The sequence below is a fragment of the Anguilla anguilla genome, chromosome 7, assembly GCF_013347855.1.
Source record: "Anguilla anguilla isolate fAngAng1 chromosome 7, fAngAng1.pri, whole genome shotgun sequence".
Lineage (NCBI taxonomy): Eukaryota > Metazoa > Chordata > Actinopteri > Anguilliformes > Anguillidae > Anguilla > Anguilla anguilla.
The window spans coordinates 54,252,844-54,269,944 of record NC_049207.1 but is presented as its reverse complement, the minus strand read 5'-3'; the positions used below and the strand labels follow the sequence as shown (position 1 = coordinate 54,269,944).

Here is a 17,101-nt window from a genome sequence, read left to right as displayed (position 1 = left end):
AGGGTGCAAGATTACAGATATGTGATTAAAATGTTTTTAACTGATTATTCTAATGCTGAGATAACATTCACTGCTGGTAAAAGGAAGCGGTGGAGTTCTAGAACACTGACTCAGAATTTTGAAAAAACATTCCAAAATAGCTATCCTCAAAGAGTTAACTCTGTTCTGTTCCTATCTCACTAGGCTTGATGTAATGGCCACTGCATTACATTTGCAGAGCAGTGGATTTACAACGGTCCTCCATTTACAGTGAGCTGCACTGTACGTTGAACAATGGCATAATTCCATCAGTTAGTTTTTGTGAGCTGTTGTAGTTCAGTATTTGCATGTGTACAATAACCTGAGGTTACGTGAATGCATGAACACAAAAGCATAAATAAGCTACTTCTACTTTAGAAGTAAACAAATGTGTTAGCTGTTACTGTTTTTCATTTCTTTTTTTGCTTTCATTATTTTTCTCCTGTTTTGTAACTGTGACTCTTTGTAACGCCCCCGTGTCCCAACCAAAATGGCGGCGATCTGAAACTGAGGTGCCTGCAGTCACTTCTGCATGCGTTAGCCTCTCAGCCTAGTGGCCCGCTGAGGGCAGGAGGGCTGTAACCCAACTGGGGATAAAAGTATAGGCAGCCTATTTGTCACTGATGACAGCGGCTGATAACCTGTGAGCATTTGGAACATTTTTTGGGAGGACCCAGTGGAGCAGGAACCGAAGCGACAATTGCCGAGTCGAACTCACCGCATCCCCGGTGGGTGTGACGCAGTCCTGTTTCGTGCCCCTCCGTCACAGACCCCCGGTCATAGCCTGCTAACAGCCATGGGGCAAAAGGGGTCGGCCTTAAACCTGCAATATCTAGGTCAAAAAGGGGGCCGGCCTACAACTCATTATGTCCTACACTCAGGACATCCAGTTACTTCTCTTCATAACTTAATCAGCAGTTGCGTTGCCCTTATCTTTATAGAGAGTCAGGCTCCAGGTGTGAAAAGGTGTACCAACGCAGCATAGATGAGATGAACACTTTCTTTCGAGATGAGCGGGAAGTCCTGCCACACCCTGACTGTAAACCGGTCTGAAGGTGACCGGGCGCGAAGCTTTCATTAAGCAATTATCCATATGTTAGCACATCACAGCAAATCTGCCCTATCAAGTCTCACCATAGAGATGGTGATCTGCAGAAGGAATGCTGTGAGCGTGTCCTAAAACGTTGATTTGAAAATGTATGCTTCATCGGAGTTCCTGAGTGAGAAATGTCACTGATTATGTGCCTGCTCTGGATGACCGGATGCAGAAATGGAACATACCTCTTGCAGGAAGAAAAATGGGAAAACTGCTGAGAACTGGAAAAAAAAAAAAAAAACTTTTTCCAATAATGGAGGGAATTGCATGTACCGAGTTTGTCTGTGAACCACTTCCTGTTGCTATGAACGCTGCACATGAAAAAAGACGAACAGAATCCTGAAAAGAAGCATGCCATCATTGTTTCCAAACAATGTGATGCCAAGAATAAGAAGGCACTCATATGTTATATATGATTTATGTGGTTTCTATAGCATCTGTATGCTTTGTCCTTAAGTGTGTGTGTGTGTGTGTGTGTGTGTGTGTGTTCTGATGTCTCTACTTGACCTACTTTCCCAATAGCCTAACTTATACAACCCAACACATTGTCTACTGTAAAATATCTAGGCCTAATTGTGCTGTGTGTGTAGGTGTGTGTGCACCAGAGGGTGAGAGGGAGCCCGTAAAATTTTTTTACACAAGGGGCCCATCATGCCTTTTGACTCATTTTGGATAGGAAGCTTTGGCTTTGCGTATGTGTGTGTGTGTGTATGTGTGTGTTTGTGTGCACATGTACGCATGCATGTATGTTTTCCAGTTTCAATGCCATCTCAGGAACGTAAATAGCCTGCTTTGCCCAATATGACTCACATCCATTGCTAAAAAAAAAAAAGGACAAAGCACACAAGTTATGTTAAGCCTAGGTTTGCAGTTAGTCTAGAGAGATACTTTATACAGCAACCACAGCATCTTTGTTACTCTGTGGAGCAGCAGAATATGAACTTCCATGTTACTGTTTGACTATAGGAGGCTTCGATAGGGAAACATGCTGACATAACATAAGGTATAGTAATATTTCATATGGGATGCTTTGACAGCAATTATGGCATAAAAAGTCACAATGTAGCAATATTGAAAGGTATTTCATGGCTTAAGATGAATTTTTACTAAACCCGTGGGGCTGGGGGTGGGGGGGACGTTGGTCACTTATAATGAATTTATTCCAAGTTTATGGATTTCTAGCATAGATTTTTATAGGGCCTGCTAAGATGGATTCGCCTTTGGGTTCTAATGTACTGCACATGACCCCAGAGTGAACGTTAAACCCACTCTGTCAGAAGCATAATTCCGGCAATTTAGCTCGCACAATATTAGCGGCCATAAAAAGCTGCGGAGGAAGCTTATGTGACAGTAGGGATAAAAGGGGAAGAGAATTGACACTAAAGTAAACAAACAGATGTGCATTATATCTCATTTATGCGGTCTTGTGGACCCACATGCAGGAGACCTAGCCGCAGAAAATATGAGCCTTTTTTTGTATTAGCTTAATTTTAAATGGGTACGAGTGGCAAAGATTTACTAGTGTGCTTCAGTTTTGGTTGAGCAATTTGAGGTTTGAGGAAAAAAGTTTTATTGTTATTTTCGAGGCATTGTCTTCAAGTGCAAATATTTCAGAGTATACATGTTTAGCTCGTCCCTGGGAAAGGTCACGGACGTTTCATAAATACATTCCTGCATAAATACGTCCTCTGCTGCACCATAACTCCGCATCCTCCCTGTCCTTTTAATGATGTCCCATTATGGCCAATGAGATCATTCTGAATTGATAAGTACCTGCATTTCTAATGGGAGTGTATATCCATTGATGGGGGAGTCACTATGAGGTCAAGATGATTCCTTGTCCAATTATTGATTATGACCAAGGTAAATCGTTGAATTCTGTGTTGTCGGTGTCAAGTGAACTTTAGGAAGTTTGGTAAAACAGGGCGTCTAATCTGTTTATTCCATTAAAGGCAAGTTTATAGCCAAGACAATCCAGGTTTAAATCTAAGTTGTGTTGTTAGCCAGCAGTCTTGCCGCAATTGCAGAAAAACTGAGTTACTCTTCCTACCATCTACAACAGAGGTGGGCAAAGAGGGCCGTGTCCGTTTCTGGTTTCCATAGTGACGACAGGACTTAATTACTTAATCATCCCTAGCATCTACACCATCTGACATTTTAGCTACATTTCTTGATCAGTGTATGTAGACTGTTCTTGTGTCTCTAAATGAAATGTTTTGCTGTGATCTAATCTGCTAGTGAACCAGTGTTGCTGTATACAACCAATTTGTATACTCAACTCATTTATCCTGAGTAATTAGTAGAAACAAAAACCTGGATATACACCCGGCCTCCGGGACCAGAATTGCCCACCCATGATCTAGATCCTCCCACAAAAAGCAATTCTCCATCAGGCCTTGGGAATGTGATGTTGTTCACATCCCACACTGCCAAGTCCTGGAGAACAGGCTGCCTTTTACAGAGAACACTGCAACGGTTACTCAGAGCTGCCGAATCGCTCCCTACAACAAACCCACAGGCTCTGTTCATATGCCACCCGGCTTAGTGCACAGCCGCACAGGGTTTTAACAGACAGAGAACAAGCTGGTCACCTCTCTGTCAGAGTTTAACAGGTAGGTGTCTTTGATGGCAGACATCAACCATCGCCAACAAAAGGGGTTTGATTACAATGACGCAGACCTGTGACCTTGTGGACAACAAGTTCATCCCTCCTTTGCTACGAAATGAACACCAGTATTAAGCCAGGCCTCAATCAAAGGCAGGTTAAGGTGCATTCACGACAAAATCCTCCCCAAAGTCAAACGCGGCTTTGCAAAGCTGCCACCACTGGACTCTCACTTCCTCTCTCACCAACCCCCATCACCGTTCGGGCTGCGTGAAGTTCATGATTTAACACATTGTCTACTGTAAAATATCTCGGCCTAATTGTGGTGTGTGTGTACGTGTGTGTGTGTGTGTGTGTATGTGCACCTGAGGGTGACAGAGGGAACATAAAAACTTATTTCACAGGCCCATCAGAACCAGCATCCACCACTGGTCACACCCTTTAACCCATTTTGAATAGGAAGCTTTGGCTTCACATTTGTAACACTTTCCCAAAATGAAAATAAAAAAAAACGAGCTACCACTGACCGGGCTCCCTACACCACTGCAGTCCAGTCTTACTCTAAGGCTAGTAGCATGCGCACACTGTGCTGTGATCCTCATTGTGTCAGTATGGGTGGCACAGCGGCACTTAAAACTGTTTTATTTCCCTCCCACGTGTGATTAAACAGTCATTTGTGCGACCAGATGTCCGTGTTCAACACAGTTCAGGAGCAAATTCCATGAGTTTTTTCGGTGGCATGACAGTGGCAAACAGCATTTATTTATTTAGTTGTATTGTGTTTACTGTACAAACTAACGACATCTCAGGTTTGTTCAGGAGTCACCTGTATAGCTCATAGAAGTGCTGCTACTGCTGATTGGTACTGTAAAGACCTTTTAATATATAACATTCTCTATTTATAGTGGCTGTGTAGTAGTAGAAGAACAGTGAAACTTTGTTGATTTGCTGATGTGAGTACTTTGGTTATCTGCTTTACAACTGCTTGGGGATATGCCTCAGCCTGGATCAGCTAGCTTTAGGGCTTGCTAGGAGGGGAAAAAAATCCTCAGAAACTGGTCTGGAGCCAAGTCATCTGTCTGTGTCTTTAAGTCTGCATTGAATTGTTTTCGGTGAGGGGACTGAAACGTTTTGTTTCTAACTGTACCAGACTTGGCAATATTTTCAACCGAGAGAGAAATTTCATACAGTGTCATATCTCTCATCTTGGACTCTGTAATCTTTTAATAACTCGAATATAGCTCTTATAAAATGCCACAATTTCATGCTTTAAATCTAATCTTATCACTCCGTGAATCTCCCCTGTCTATATTTGATTAGACCAGCAGACATAAGACAGCCCTTGCAGTTGGGCAGACAATTTTAAGGTTAGCCAGTCAATTTTGAAGGCATTGATTGAAGCCTAATCTTAGCAAAGAACAAGTGGGGAGAAGGTTTTTTTTTTTTTTTTTTGATTACAACCCAAACGGTGAGTTATTTTGCCAAGGAACCAAGTGTGCACGTCTTATCACAGTACAGACAGACTCCTGCAGTATTGATTTGAACAGCAACAGCTGGTTTTTTCCATCGCATTCATCTCGTGTCTAAAGGATTTCAAAATGAGTTATTCCTCTTTTAAATGAACTGAATCTCTTTAAATCTTCTGTAATTTTTTTTTTCACCAAGTACTTGAAGGTAAAATACTAATAGGATGCATAAAGTGTTTTGCAGACCTCAAAAGATAAATCATTGATATTCTCTTTGGAAAGTGACCAGTTTTTATTTGGTGACATTCCCAAAGCTATGTGCTTGTGTCTTTTTTAATCCTCCAAATGTCACTGTATGCTTCTGTAAGAATGAAAGAACACATTGTTTTCCAGTTGATACATTTAACTTGGTACAACTTTACTTTGCAAATAAAAAAAAAATGAAAAAGCCAACTATATTAGGGGCTTTTTGGCAAATGACATCCTCAGAATTAAATAATTAAACCTTGTATTATAAATGGCTTAGTCTACTGACATGAAAGATGTGAACAGTGCATTCCCCTGTTGCTTCTTTAGATTCACACCTTACTATAATTTTATTAATTATGGCACTGGCATTTAGTGAAATATTTTCTGAATCTGCAGAAATATGTAGTTCCAGTAATATTAAAATGAAATGATGGTTTGATGTGATGTTAAGATTTATGAATAGTTTGATTTTTAACAGTGTGCCAGGTAACTCCTTTCCTTGTGGTCATATACTGTATATTTCAGCATTATTATTGCAGCCATAATTCAACGTGTATAAAAATAGTTTTAGTTTTACATGATCATATACGGTAGCAGGACAGCCAGAACGTATTTTATTGATTAAAACGGATGCATAAACATAGCTGAACTTGCATTCTCAGTGATCAGGAGTGAAACAGAAATGTTTCCAAATGAACCTCCCATAGTACATAGATTTAATGAATTAATTTGTTAAATGGAAGGGCAACTAAGTGATCAAGGTTTCATTGAGTGATGACACAATGTATTCAGACAACAGAGCAGATACCAGAAGGTGGCTGAGGCTTCACCTCCTTAGGTTTTGAACTTAAGGAGGTGGTTTTCCCAAATCTTTACATCTGTCATGCTTCTTGGTGGATATGGTGCATCTTTTCAAACAGAAAATTACTGGTACTAGAGAAAATACAATTTACAGTTGCCCACTCTAGTCAACATTAAAAAAATATACATTTCTTTAGATTTTAGGCTTTTACATTGAATGTGAAATATCGGTTAATGGTGTCTTGCTATTGCAAGATACTCATTAAAATGCCTCAGCACCTCTCAATCAAAATAGTGCATTTTATGTGTCTAACCCATTATATTAGAAAAATGGCATAAAATGTGAAGCTTCAAAACAAAATTACTCAAACCCCCCTCCCCCCCAAGTTTAGCATAAACGCTACTGCAAGTAGGAAATTGATTAGCTCTTTTTATGAAGTGAAAGTCATGCCGAACAGTTTATGGCAGGAAAAAGAAACTCAATCATCTTTTCCAAGGACCTTATTTTATTGTCTCCAGCAGCACAAACAGATCTTCTGTTCAGACAAAGCCAGCCATTGCCTTGGCTCTCTGAAAACATGCTTGCAGTTTAGACCGACTTTGTGAAATATGTTTTCGTATTTTCCCTTTCAAAATGCTTTAGGACAGGGCTGCACAACTCTGTTCCTGGAGAGCTACCTGCATGTTTTCATTTCAACCCTAATTTGGCTCACCTGATTCTACTAATTAGCAGCTCAACGAGATCTCAAGTTGTTGAATGAGGTGTGCTTTGTTTGGGTTGGAGTGAAAACCTACAGGATTCCCTTCGGGAACAGGGCTGGGCAGCCCTACTTTTGGTAGTTTGTGTACGGGTTTGTTAAGCACAGACTACAGCACTGGCCTCCAACTCTGATGGTTGGTTTACGATTACATCACACACGAGCAACGCATTTTCAATTTTTGAACAGATTCCCCATTATTAAAACTGAACGTCTTAACACAATGAAAATGTCAGAAGAATAGAGCAGATAAAGAAACTCAATTTCAGCAGCTCAGCAAGTGGAATAAAATTTCGTATTCAGAGGGCGAAGCATTGAAAGCTCACGGCTTCTTCCTGGGATGCTCAGTCAGTGAATGTGTGATCCTGTATCTTCTTCACGTGTCTTCAGGCAAACGCTTTTGTTACTTCCTGTAAACGTCACCGTTAGTGTTTTCCAGAACATCACACGGTAAGATTCGTATAAAGTGTCGCATATTCATCAGTTAAATAGAAACTAGAATAGAAAATTTATTATATTTTAGTAGAAACAGTAGTGCTGGGAAACACTTTGTCTTACAATAACACATTGTGGTCTAAGGAACCTGATATATGTGCACAATCTAATCAATAATTATTTTCGCAGTGTATCTACAAAACCTAAAATGTGCAATAAAGCTTTTATCAAATGGGCTCCCATTAGAAATGTTACGGATACATCCACTGTTCAGGCCTTTGGTAATTAGGACTCAGAGCTGCAATTACCAAGCACCGGATTAAAACTTGTTTAAAACTCGTTATTTTACACATTTTTCAGATGTTGGAGTTCAGTGAGGTACCGGTCAACGAGCGGATGACAGTTATTTTGAAAAAAGAAAAAAAAGAAAAGATGAGCACAGATGGCGATCTCGTCTGAAAACCTGTCGAGTTCCAAAGGCTAAAAAATGATAAGATGGCATCTGACTAATTCTGTCAGTCCCTTGGGATGAGCCACCTGCAGTCACTGCAGGCCCAGACGAAACTGATTGGACCGTTCCAAGCCACTCGCGCGGATAGAAAGAACCAAATGCAAACTTACTACTGCAATATTGATGTTATTAGAAATGCAATCTAATAATGAGAAACAGAAACGTTTATATATAGTATTCTTCTGTAAACTGGAGCCATTACTTTCCATACATCACACATCAGTGACACAGATATGGCCTTATTCACATAATACCGTTAAAGCATCTAATTATTTGTCTTACTTTTTTTTCTTTTCTTTTTTTTTGCATGTGGAAGCTGAGGAACTCACAAAACCAGCTCTGGAAAACCGTGGTGTCTGTTTATCGGGATTGGGAAGTATAGCCTACTTTGGAAACGGTGACCTTGAGCCAAAGACGTTGGCTGCATGTGAATCCGGGCACATGAATGTTGATTTTCCGGTATTCCGTTTATTTATTTAGCATGCAGTGCGTGATAAAGAGAGCTGCACGGGCGTGAGTAAGATGGTGGAAGAAAGAAAAAGAAAAAAAATGGCTGCTCTGTGTTAATGCTGAAAATGCAATCAAACAGAATATGATCAGTCTTTAAACCACACAACGGCGGCGGATTTGCCGGTTGCTACTCGCCGTCCGTGAGAGATCTTTCATCTTTGGTCAAAGCGGCGGTCTTTGCAGCATCCTGTGCGTTATTGTGAACGGAATAAAGAGGAGACAGGGGGACGTATGGGGGGGTGAAAGGGCCAGGGCATGCGGGCCACTGCAGTGCACTTCACTTAGAGCTGAAGATGTTCCCTCAAAACCGCCAAACCCTCAGCGGAACCCGCCATGAAATATATTCGGTCACGGACACACAACATCGTTGTGGTGTTGTTGAGATGTTTTGATTTGAGATGGAATAGCATTTATAGATACAGCAAGAGTCCAGCAACAAGCTTCTACTGGCATTGCAGTAGCTACTGTGCTATACTGTGCTGAAATGTTCCTTTCCCTTTAGAGATTTTGCCTTTATTGAACTTGAAAACATTTTTATAACGCCGGTTTCAAAGTGCCTTCCAAAGGTCAGGTACAGTCTCAGTATTAGCTACCCGTGGGTGACTTTTAATATTCTGAATTGTAATTCCCAAGTTAAAAATAGTTTTTTTTAACTAGTAACTGCAAAAGTTACGTAGGGACAGTTATGAAAGGAAGATACAGAGTAGAATAGATAGACAGAGGGAAGTAAGGGTCAGAGAGGAACGAAAAAATCATTATACGAAAACATAATAGTGAGACAAAGTACACAATGTATTTTTCCATTTGGAGAGACAGAGGAAAAAGCTATTTTCTTTTTACTGAAGTTTCGATTTTTCTGTTATCCTTCGTAAATATTTTATTCTGTTTTCTGAAAGCACTTTAGTCAGTCACCTGGCTTGTCTTTTTTAATGATTTCCATATTTCCATGCTGAGTTGACATTGGCCATTTGAAACAGTTTTCAGGAGACCATACCAGAGTGCATTTCACAATGCCAAAAAAAAGCACTAGTAAGCTCAAGATTTTACCTTAAAACCTTTCATTTCAAACTGATCAAACGGTAGACATCTCAACACAGCAGTTCCATGAAAAAAGAAATGCGACCAAAAATCATATGGAACATGAACAACTTTTTTCTAAAAGGCACTTTGACAAATTTCTAATGCCTTCCAGTTTTGCTGACTCTTTTTCTGATGCATCATTGGATGATGCATAATATTATTTGTATTATATGCATTTAGTGAGCCTTTCCAAAAAGTCATTTGATTATTTTTCTGTTAAACATTAATCATTTTTGATCAACATAACTCCATGACGGTCCATTGATGGAGGACAACAAAAAGCGCATTGTTTAGAGTTTTCAATGCACACAAAGCAGAGGCTTGACAATCGCTCCATACCAGTGTTTATTTAATTACAATGATTGACCTGGAGATGGAACTAATTTGACATTTTTGGAGACGTCCCAGATTCCATCAAACAAAATCAATTCTCATTTCTTACAGACATCAAGTCATAATTTCCTGTCTCATTAGATTTGGCTGCCACTGAAGATCTGAAATTAGCTTACTTAAAAAACACAGGAACAGACATATAAACCAGCATTTAGGCTTTATGTTTAATGAAAATATGCAAAGAAATAAACAATTGATACATAATAGATGAAGTGTACTGCAAACTAGGTTCAGAGAGAATATTTCTTGCACCTCTTTTCATCGCCGAAATCAATATTTCATTATTACTGATGATTTTCATGACTGCATTACAAATGCTTTCACTCTTCTACAAATACGTAAATGTAGCTGAAAGCAATAATCCACAGAAGATTCTAGATTCAAGGAATGTTTTCTATGTATAATTACAATTAATATTACAGCTTAATTATAGTTAATATTAGAGGATTTGTTTATTTGTGATGCTCACCGATACAGTCCTGATACAGATATTTTCTTATTTTATCCGTTCTTGTGTCCTTTCTTAGTACGGTAGGCCAAACAGGTCAAAAATATGTGAAATTGACATCTGGAATCACACATAGTAAAGGTGTTGTCAACATGTTGTTTGCATGTTCTCAACGCCTTGATAACATGTTGTTAATATGTTGATTTTTCACACATTAACAACATGTCAACGCGTTGAGAACACGCAAAAAAACATGTTGACAATGCATGATTCCAGACGTCAATTTGACATATTTTTGGCCCTTCTGGCCAACCATACTTGGAAAGGATGCAAGGAAAGGACGCAAAGATGGATAAAATAGCTGACTGGAATGAGCCCCTTGAATTTGAATAACTTAAAAAAATATATATTGCTGTACTCCAAAACCAAGAGGCTGGTATGGGATTTTCTGAAGCCACTGCAATCAAAACATTGCAGTACCTTAATCATCTCAATTAATCATTCAATAAGCACACGGGTGTCCAATCTTAGGCAGGCCAGTGCTTATTATTTATATCTATCCCAGCACTAATAGACCTGATTCAACAAATTAACTATCGTGGTCTTCATTCAAGAAACTTATTAGTTGAATAAGGTGTTTTAGTGCTGAATTAGAACAAAAATCTGTACCAATAGGACACTTCAAGAAATAAGACTGAACACCTCTGGGTGCCAACAACTCCTTAATTATTTAATTGGCTACAGTCCTTTGACTAAATAGCAGTGATTGCAGTGATTAGACAAAACATTTCTGCAGTTTAGCAAGAGAAGCACTCACTGACCAGGAACCATAGTTCCGTAAAAATGAGAAAATGTGGATGCTTTTTAAAAGAACACAAAAGCAAACATACAATGCAGTCATGCATGGATGCTGTAGCTCCTTAGTTCACTGTTTTCAAATACAATTTGGCTCACCTTTGCAGTAAGGGACCACACAAATCTGACTCATAAATCTGACTCATAAAGGCATAAATTTCCCTCTTTGCACATTTATGCCTTTATGAGTCAGATTTGTGTGGTACCCCCAGATTTAAATTAAACTTAAACTGCATAGTGTTCACAACGACAACGGTTATATTGTGAAATCTGAAGGCGAACATTTCACACAGAGACAAAAAGAAATAGCAAGTGAATTATTCATTGAACCTAAAATCGAATTTAGGGACCAGAAAGTGCAAAGCTTCACGAAAAAATAGGTCACAGACAAAAAAAGTAAAAAGGAAGCTTTAAACAAATAAATAAAAAAGATCAGATGTGTAAAAAGGTGAATGAAGGAGAAAGAGCATTGCTTTTAACATTTTCACACAAAGTATTTCCAAGAAAATCTGTCTTCAATAGATTTCCGAACATAATTTCAAGGCTTTATCCCACGCCTCATTCTAAAACTCACCAACTACTATCAACCTATCCTCAGAAAGGTATCCTGAGGATTTTTACCATTTACCTTTTTTTGGGAGGGGGAGAATGTTCCACTCTGGCAAGCCTGAAACACATGTATCTTTGTGCCCAAAAAAGGGAATCTGTGTTGAATGCGCAGAGATCTGTTATAGACATCTTACTGGATGGTATGTTGTCCATATTCTGTGCATGGTCTGCATGGGTAAGGTCTTGGATAAACCACAGATGACCTGGGGGTGTGGGGGACGGGGGGGGGGGGGGGGGGGGACGGGCCCTGTTTCATGAAGCAGGATTACTGAGTTAGCTGGATAACTGCACTGAGTAAAACCCGGAGCTCCCCCAAATCTGGAACATGTACTGAAGCAAAACGAGCTTGAACTTTTTAACTCGAAAGATTGCTTTCCCTCCAATTTAGAGTAAAGAACCTCCAGCTGTGTTCGGTGCCCATGAAATGCAAACAATACTACACTACACAGTGTAATACAAATCCGATAAACTACCGTACATATTGTCTGGATGAACTTAGTCAATCGAATAGGTGATACATTTTTAAAAAAATAGGTAATACATTAATACATTGTATAGTGAATTAAATGAAAACACACCAGTGCTTAAATAATATAATTTTGTTGGAGACATACACCATCTCACTCACCCTTCCCCTTTTTTTTTTTTACTGAAAGCAAACATACCCCAAAGGTATGTTGAGGTACAGGAAAGCCGAGGGGGTGACATCGTACAAAAAACATCTCTCCCCTGACCCTTGCGATGAGGAAATGGTGTGCTTTCCCATGGGACCTTCAGCCGTGCCAAGGGCAACCGACTGGCACAAATATTTATCCTTAGTGTGGGGCCCAGATATCACACCAGAGCGGATGGGACCCCATCCGCACACTCGAGCACTACCTTATCAAGATGAATCAACCAGCGGGCCCCTTGCCATTTTAGGACAATAACAGTTGTTTTCATTGTTTATGGTATTTTCTTTTACAAATATCATCCAAAAATAAAAAAAATTGAAATTATAAACAAGACAATGTTTGGTGACAAGGACAGTCACAATCCGTTTCTCAGCCACCTTCGAGAATATCCAGCTGTCATAAATAAATTAATCTGCTGAAAAATACATGGACAGCTGTTATGGTTATTTTATCCCACATGCTTTTGACAGCTGTCATTTTTTAATAATTAGTATAATTATTACCTTCACAACATAATTTAAAAAAAAAAAATAGAAACAGAAATGTGTCAAAAGTTGGTGTAATGCCTACAACGTCTCCAGGCGTGCTGCTATATTAGCTCCTTCATTGTTCAGAGTAAAATAGAAATGCTATTGATCAGTAGCCTACGACTTAAATCACTTCAATTGTGTGTGTGGATTACCTGTTTTGCTCATTCACCCTTTCAAAAAAAATTTAATTCACGTAAAATGAAAAAGACAGTAACCTAACATATGAGTCATACTGTCACGAATATGACAGAGAGATTTTAATCCTTATATGAAGAGTAGGCTATTTTTTCCATACGTGATCCTTCAGTTGCAGCACACCGGAGACTTTAATTGCACATTTTCAATGTAAACATGCCCATTGGAAAACTGATTTGACAGCAGCTGGCGTAGGCGGTACACCCAACGACGCTCTGGGGTGGGGCTTCTAGCTGCGTTTCGGATAACTACATTAATAGCGGCTTCGTATGAAAGAATGTAATTGTCTGCACGGTCTGCAGACCCAACTCTGCAGAAAGCGTTCGAACGAGCGCACAGTCAGGTGTTTTCGACATGACACCACAACCAAACAGATCAACTCAGTGGGCACGGATCGATTCAGTAGGAGCGCCACTGTGATATTTTTTCTTAGTTGTAAAGGGGATTTGCGAACGTAGGCCTTCTTCACGCAATTTGTCTGGGGTTCTGCTTTGTGGAGGCGCGTGTCAGAAAGTGCAATTGAACAATATAGACACTTTACTACACCACAATGACATTAGAATAATGTTACCATTTGCAATATTTCATAATTTAAGAGAGAAAAAAACACTTGGTTATCACCTAGGCTACTGGTTTGGTTCGCCTCTCTCTCGTCATACCCGTACATCACTCCAAAGTCATTACAAAATATTGCCATCCCTTATCCACCTCTGTAAAACAGGCTGCTATTTCGAGGCAGTAGCTGTTCTGCTGCTGGTCCTGACGACAACGAGAATAACTGCCGTGAGGTTTGCGCGCTGCCCACTGGACTCCGCTAGCTTTTAATAGATCAGCAAGCTTTCAGAATGTTTCCATGCTAATGTGTTGTACACGTGGTTCACAGCTACAATATCTGAACTGTGGCGTCCTATCGAAGGCAAAGTGCGAACGGGAGTCCTACTCGGTCTTTGTGTGCGAGAAATGCGAAGCATAAAGAATTCGCCCGTGCGGTTTAGCCTATTGAGAACATAGATCGAACTCTGTTTCCTCGATGTATGTGAACGAGGGCTTGTCCTGCGATAGCCTCGTGCACAGCAAAATTGGTGTTTGCCAGCATGAACGATGAGGAAACGATAATCTAACGACAACCGGCGCTGATGCCACAACATGCAAATCAGGTTCCACGGTAAGTCATTTTAATGTTATATTATGAAGCATTGTGTTTGTTTATAACTGCGTGTTTATTTGTTGATTCATGCCTCCGTTAGATTCTGTCGCGTGATAATTCGGTTTGGTGGGTGAAACTATGAACGACACTAAAACTGGATTATTCCGAGTCTATTCAATTCGTACGGCAACATACTTGCTGTGAACAACGAAGAGTAGGCTACTCAGTTTAGATAGTAAATTGTTCACCGCGCAAACAGTCACCTGTTAAATTATTAAATGTAGGTTTCGTGATTCTTCAAGATAACGTCGTTTCTGTCAGGCACTGACATTGGAAATAATGCATCATTGATTTTGCTCACTGTGCTTCCAGGTGAAAGTTTGCCAACTGTTCCTGAGGACTGCGCTCAAATAACCGATCTAACAATTAAGAGGACATCACATTCTGAAGACGGGAACCGTATTTAAAGTGGGGATTTTATCTCAACGTCGTGCTTTCGCAATGAAGAGAAGGCAGAAGCGAGTGCTACAGTTTACCTTTCTATTCATGGTGGCATTGATTTTCTTGCCAAACATTGGTCTGTGGTCCTTATACAAAGACAAGCGGCAGATCAAGTCACCGGAGACGGGTGAGCAGGTATGGTCCAAAGCAAAATGCCCACACTTTACAGACATGGCGTGAATCGACTGAGATACGTATGATGCGGTGTCTTGACAACGTTTCATTAAGTTAGTCTCACGTATAACAGTTTATTCACAACCACTAAAACACATAACGACAGTGATCTGTGCACGTGTTCTTTGATTTGCCAAACTGAGAGTTGACGAGCCACACTGCATGGAAGGCATCTGTCATTGTCGATGCCATTCTCCCGTTTTGTAATATATACATTTGTATAAATGAATTCATTAATAACTTATTAGCCACGTGAACCGAGTATTTTTTCCAAAAAAAACCTTTAAGGGCGGATCATGTAGCCTACCGCCTGTTTCTATATTTGCGAGTCAGAATCTCAGAAGCAATTATTTGTTTCCCCGTAATGTGGGCTACTTTTCAAGAAGTCTATGGTAGGTAAGTGTTGGCCGGTATTTTGTAATAAATAAAATGAATACAATATAATATGTCATTGTAGGATCCAGGTCTATCCTAAAATTGATTAAATACGCCTGGAATATGTTTTACACACAGAAAAAATGTTCGGGGTAAAATCTGAATACTTTTACAGTAACTGAGCGTGTTCTAGAGCACACCCAAGAACACTGTTAAAATGGATTCAACGCTATCAGAACGGATTTAAACGCTAATTTAGCCTTGTATTAGCCTATTCAATGTGTACGTTTCAGTAAATCACATAAAATCAGATGTGGTTATGTATGTGTTTATTTTAACTGAAAGTTTGTAAAACAAAGATTGACTAAGTTCATCCAGACAGTATGTACGGTAGTTTATCAGATTTGTATTAGGCTACACTGTGTAGTACAGCGTTGTGTTTGCATTTCATGGCCACTGAACACAGCTGGGGGGAGTTCTTTAATCTAAATGGGAGGGAAAGCAATCTTTCAAGTTAAATGATTTTAAATGAATAACTGATGTCTAGAGTTTCAAAGGCTCGCTGTTGATGGTCCTTCAGAGTCCCAGCACAGCTGCTTATGGGAAACGAGCGAGCTGACATAAGCACTGGCACGAGACAAACTATATTGCCTGTAAAATGTGCCGTTGACTGACCTTTTGGGGCTATCCATTTCAGTGTCATTGGTGGCTACAGTGACCTGGAATAAACTTAAATAAAATTCAGCTATATCAAGCGTAGTATATTGTAGCTATATCATATATTTCATTTTCGTATTGTCCAGCTCATTGTTTTTTTTTTATTGCAGTAAAAATAAACCTTTCTGTTACCTGAACATTGAAAATAAGCTCTTCTGATTCCCTGGGTGGAGAAGATGGCAGCATTAGTCGAACAGCTTCAGTGGGAGGCATCACAGCTGAGTTATGCCAGCTCAACTGATTTTACACTCATTCAGCCAAGACTGTCACTTTACAATGTGTAATGTGAATTTGGATGTGAATGTAACTGTGGCAAAATGCTGGCTCTAATTAAGAAAGTATTAAAGTGTGGTTCATTTTCTTCTCTTATTGTGTTTGAAGTGTCCAGTTAAATACCAATATGGATTGCAGTGTAATTTTGAACCTGAAAATCTAACTACTGTTGCATTAGCCTACTTAATGAGTAGGGACAACTTTTTATTCACATGCTCAGTGAGGAGCTGCAATCCGTATGGGATTGTTTCTAAAAATGATTATGATTTACTTTCACAGAAAATATACATATGTTGTGTCCGTCATTTAGTTTGCGTTATGTTATTGTTGTGCTTGGTGGATTGTTCCATAGTTCACTTTTATAGGCTGTGGGATAGTGGCGTTTCCTTCTGAACGTCTCTTGAAAATACCAGCCCTCGCACTGTTCCTGAGAATGAAAAGGACTGCTATTCACACTCTTCCCACATCCAGATCAATATGATTGCATAAAAATGTGAGTCGCACTAAAACGTGATTTTAAAAAAAGAATAGGGTGGCCTGGTTTGGATGATCCAAACGTTTTTCCGGAATGGACAGCTAATGAGGATATTTTTGGGGCGGTTTTAGTCTGTTGTCAGCATATTTTCAGGTGAACTAGCACGGGCGCTACAGTGAAGGTCTGAATACTTGCAAAATGGAGAG

General features: G+C 39.7%; 1 protein-coding gene and 1 long non-coding RNA gene across 2 annotated transcripts in view; both read left to right on the top strand.

Moving 5' to 3' along the window:
- Positions 1-13,483: 13,483 nt before the first annotated feature.
- Positions 13,484-17,101, top strand: part of LOC118231189 (polypeptide N-acetylgalactosaminyltransferase-like 6) — a 148,596-nt gene continuing 144,978 nt past the window's right edge. Inside the window, exons 1-2 of the mRNA XM_035424788.1 lie at positions 13,484-14,398; positions 14,753-15,016. Coding sequence (XP_035280679.1) covers positions 14,882-15,016 — 135 coding nt within the window. The 5' untranslated portion in view covers positions 13,484-14,398; positions 14,753-14,881. The remainder of the gene's footprint in view (positions 14,399-14,752; positions 15,017-17,101) is intronic.
- Positions 15,025-16,725, top strand: LOC118231190. Its single transcript, XR_004766018.1, has 2 exons — positions 15,025-15,451; positions 16,258-16,725. It is a non-coding gene; the product is annotated as an uncharacterized LOC118231190 (long non-coding RNA).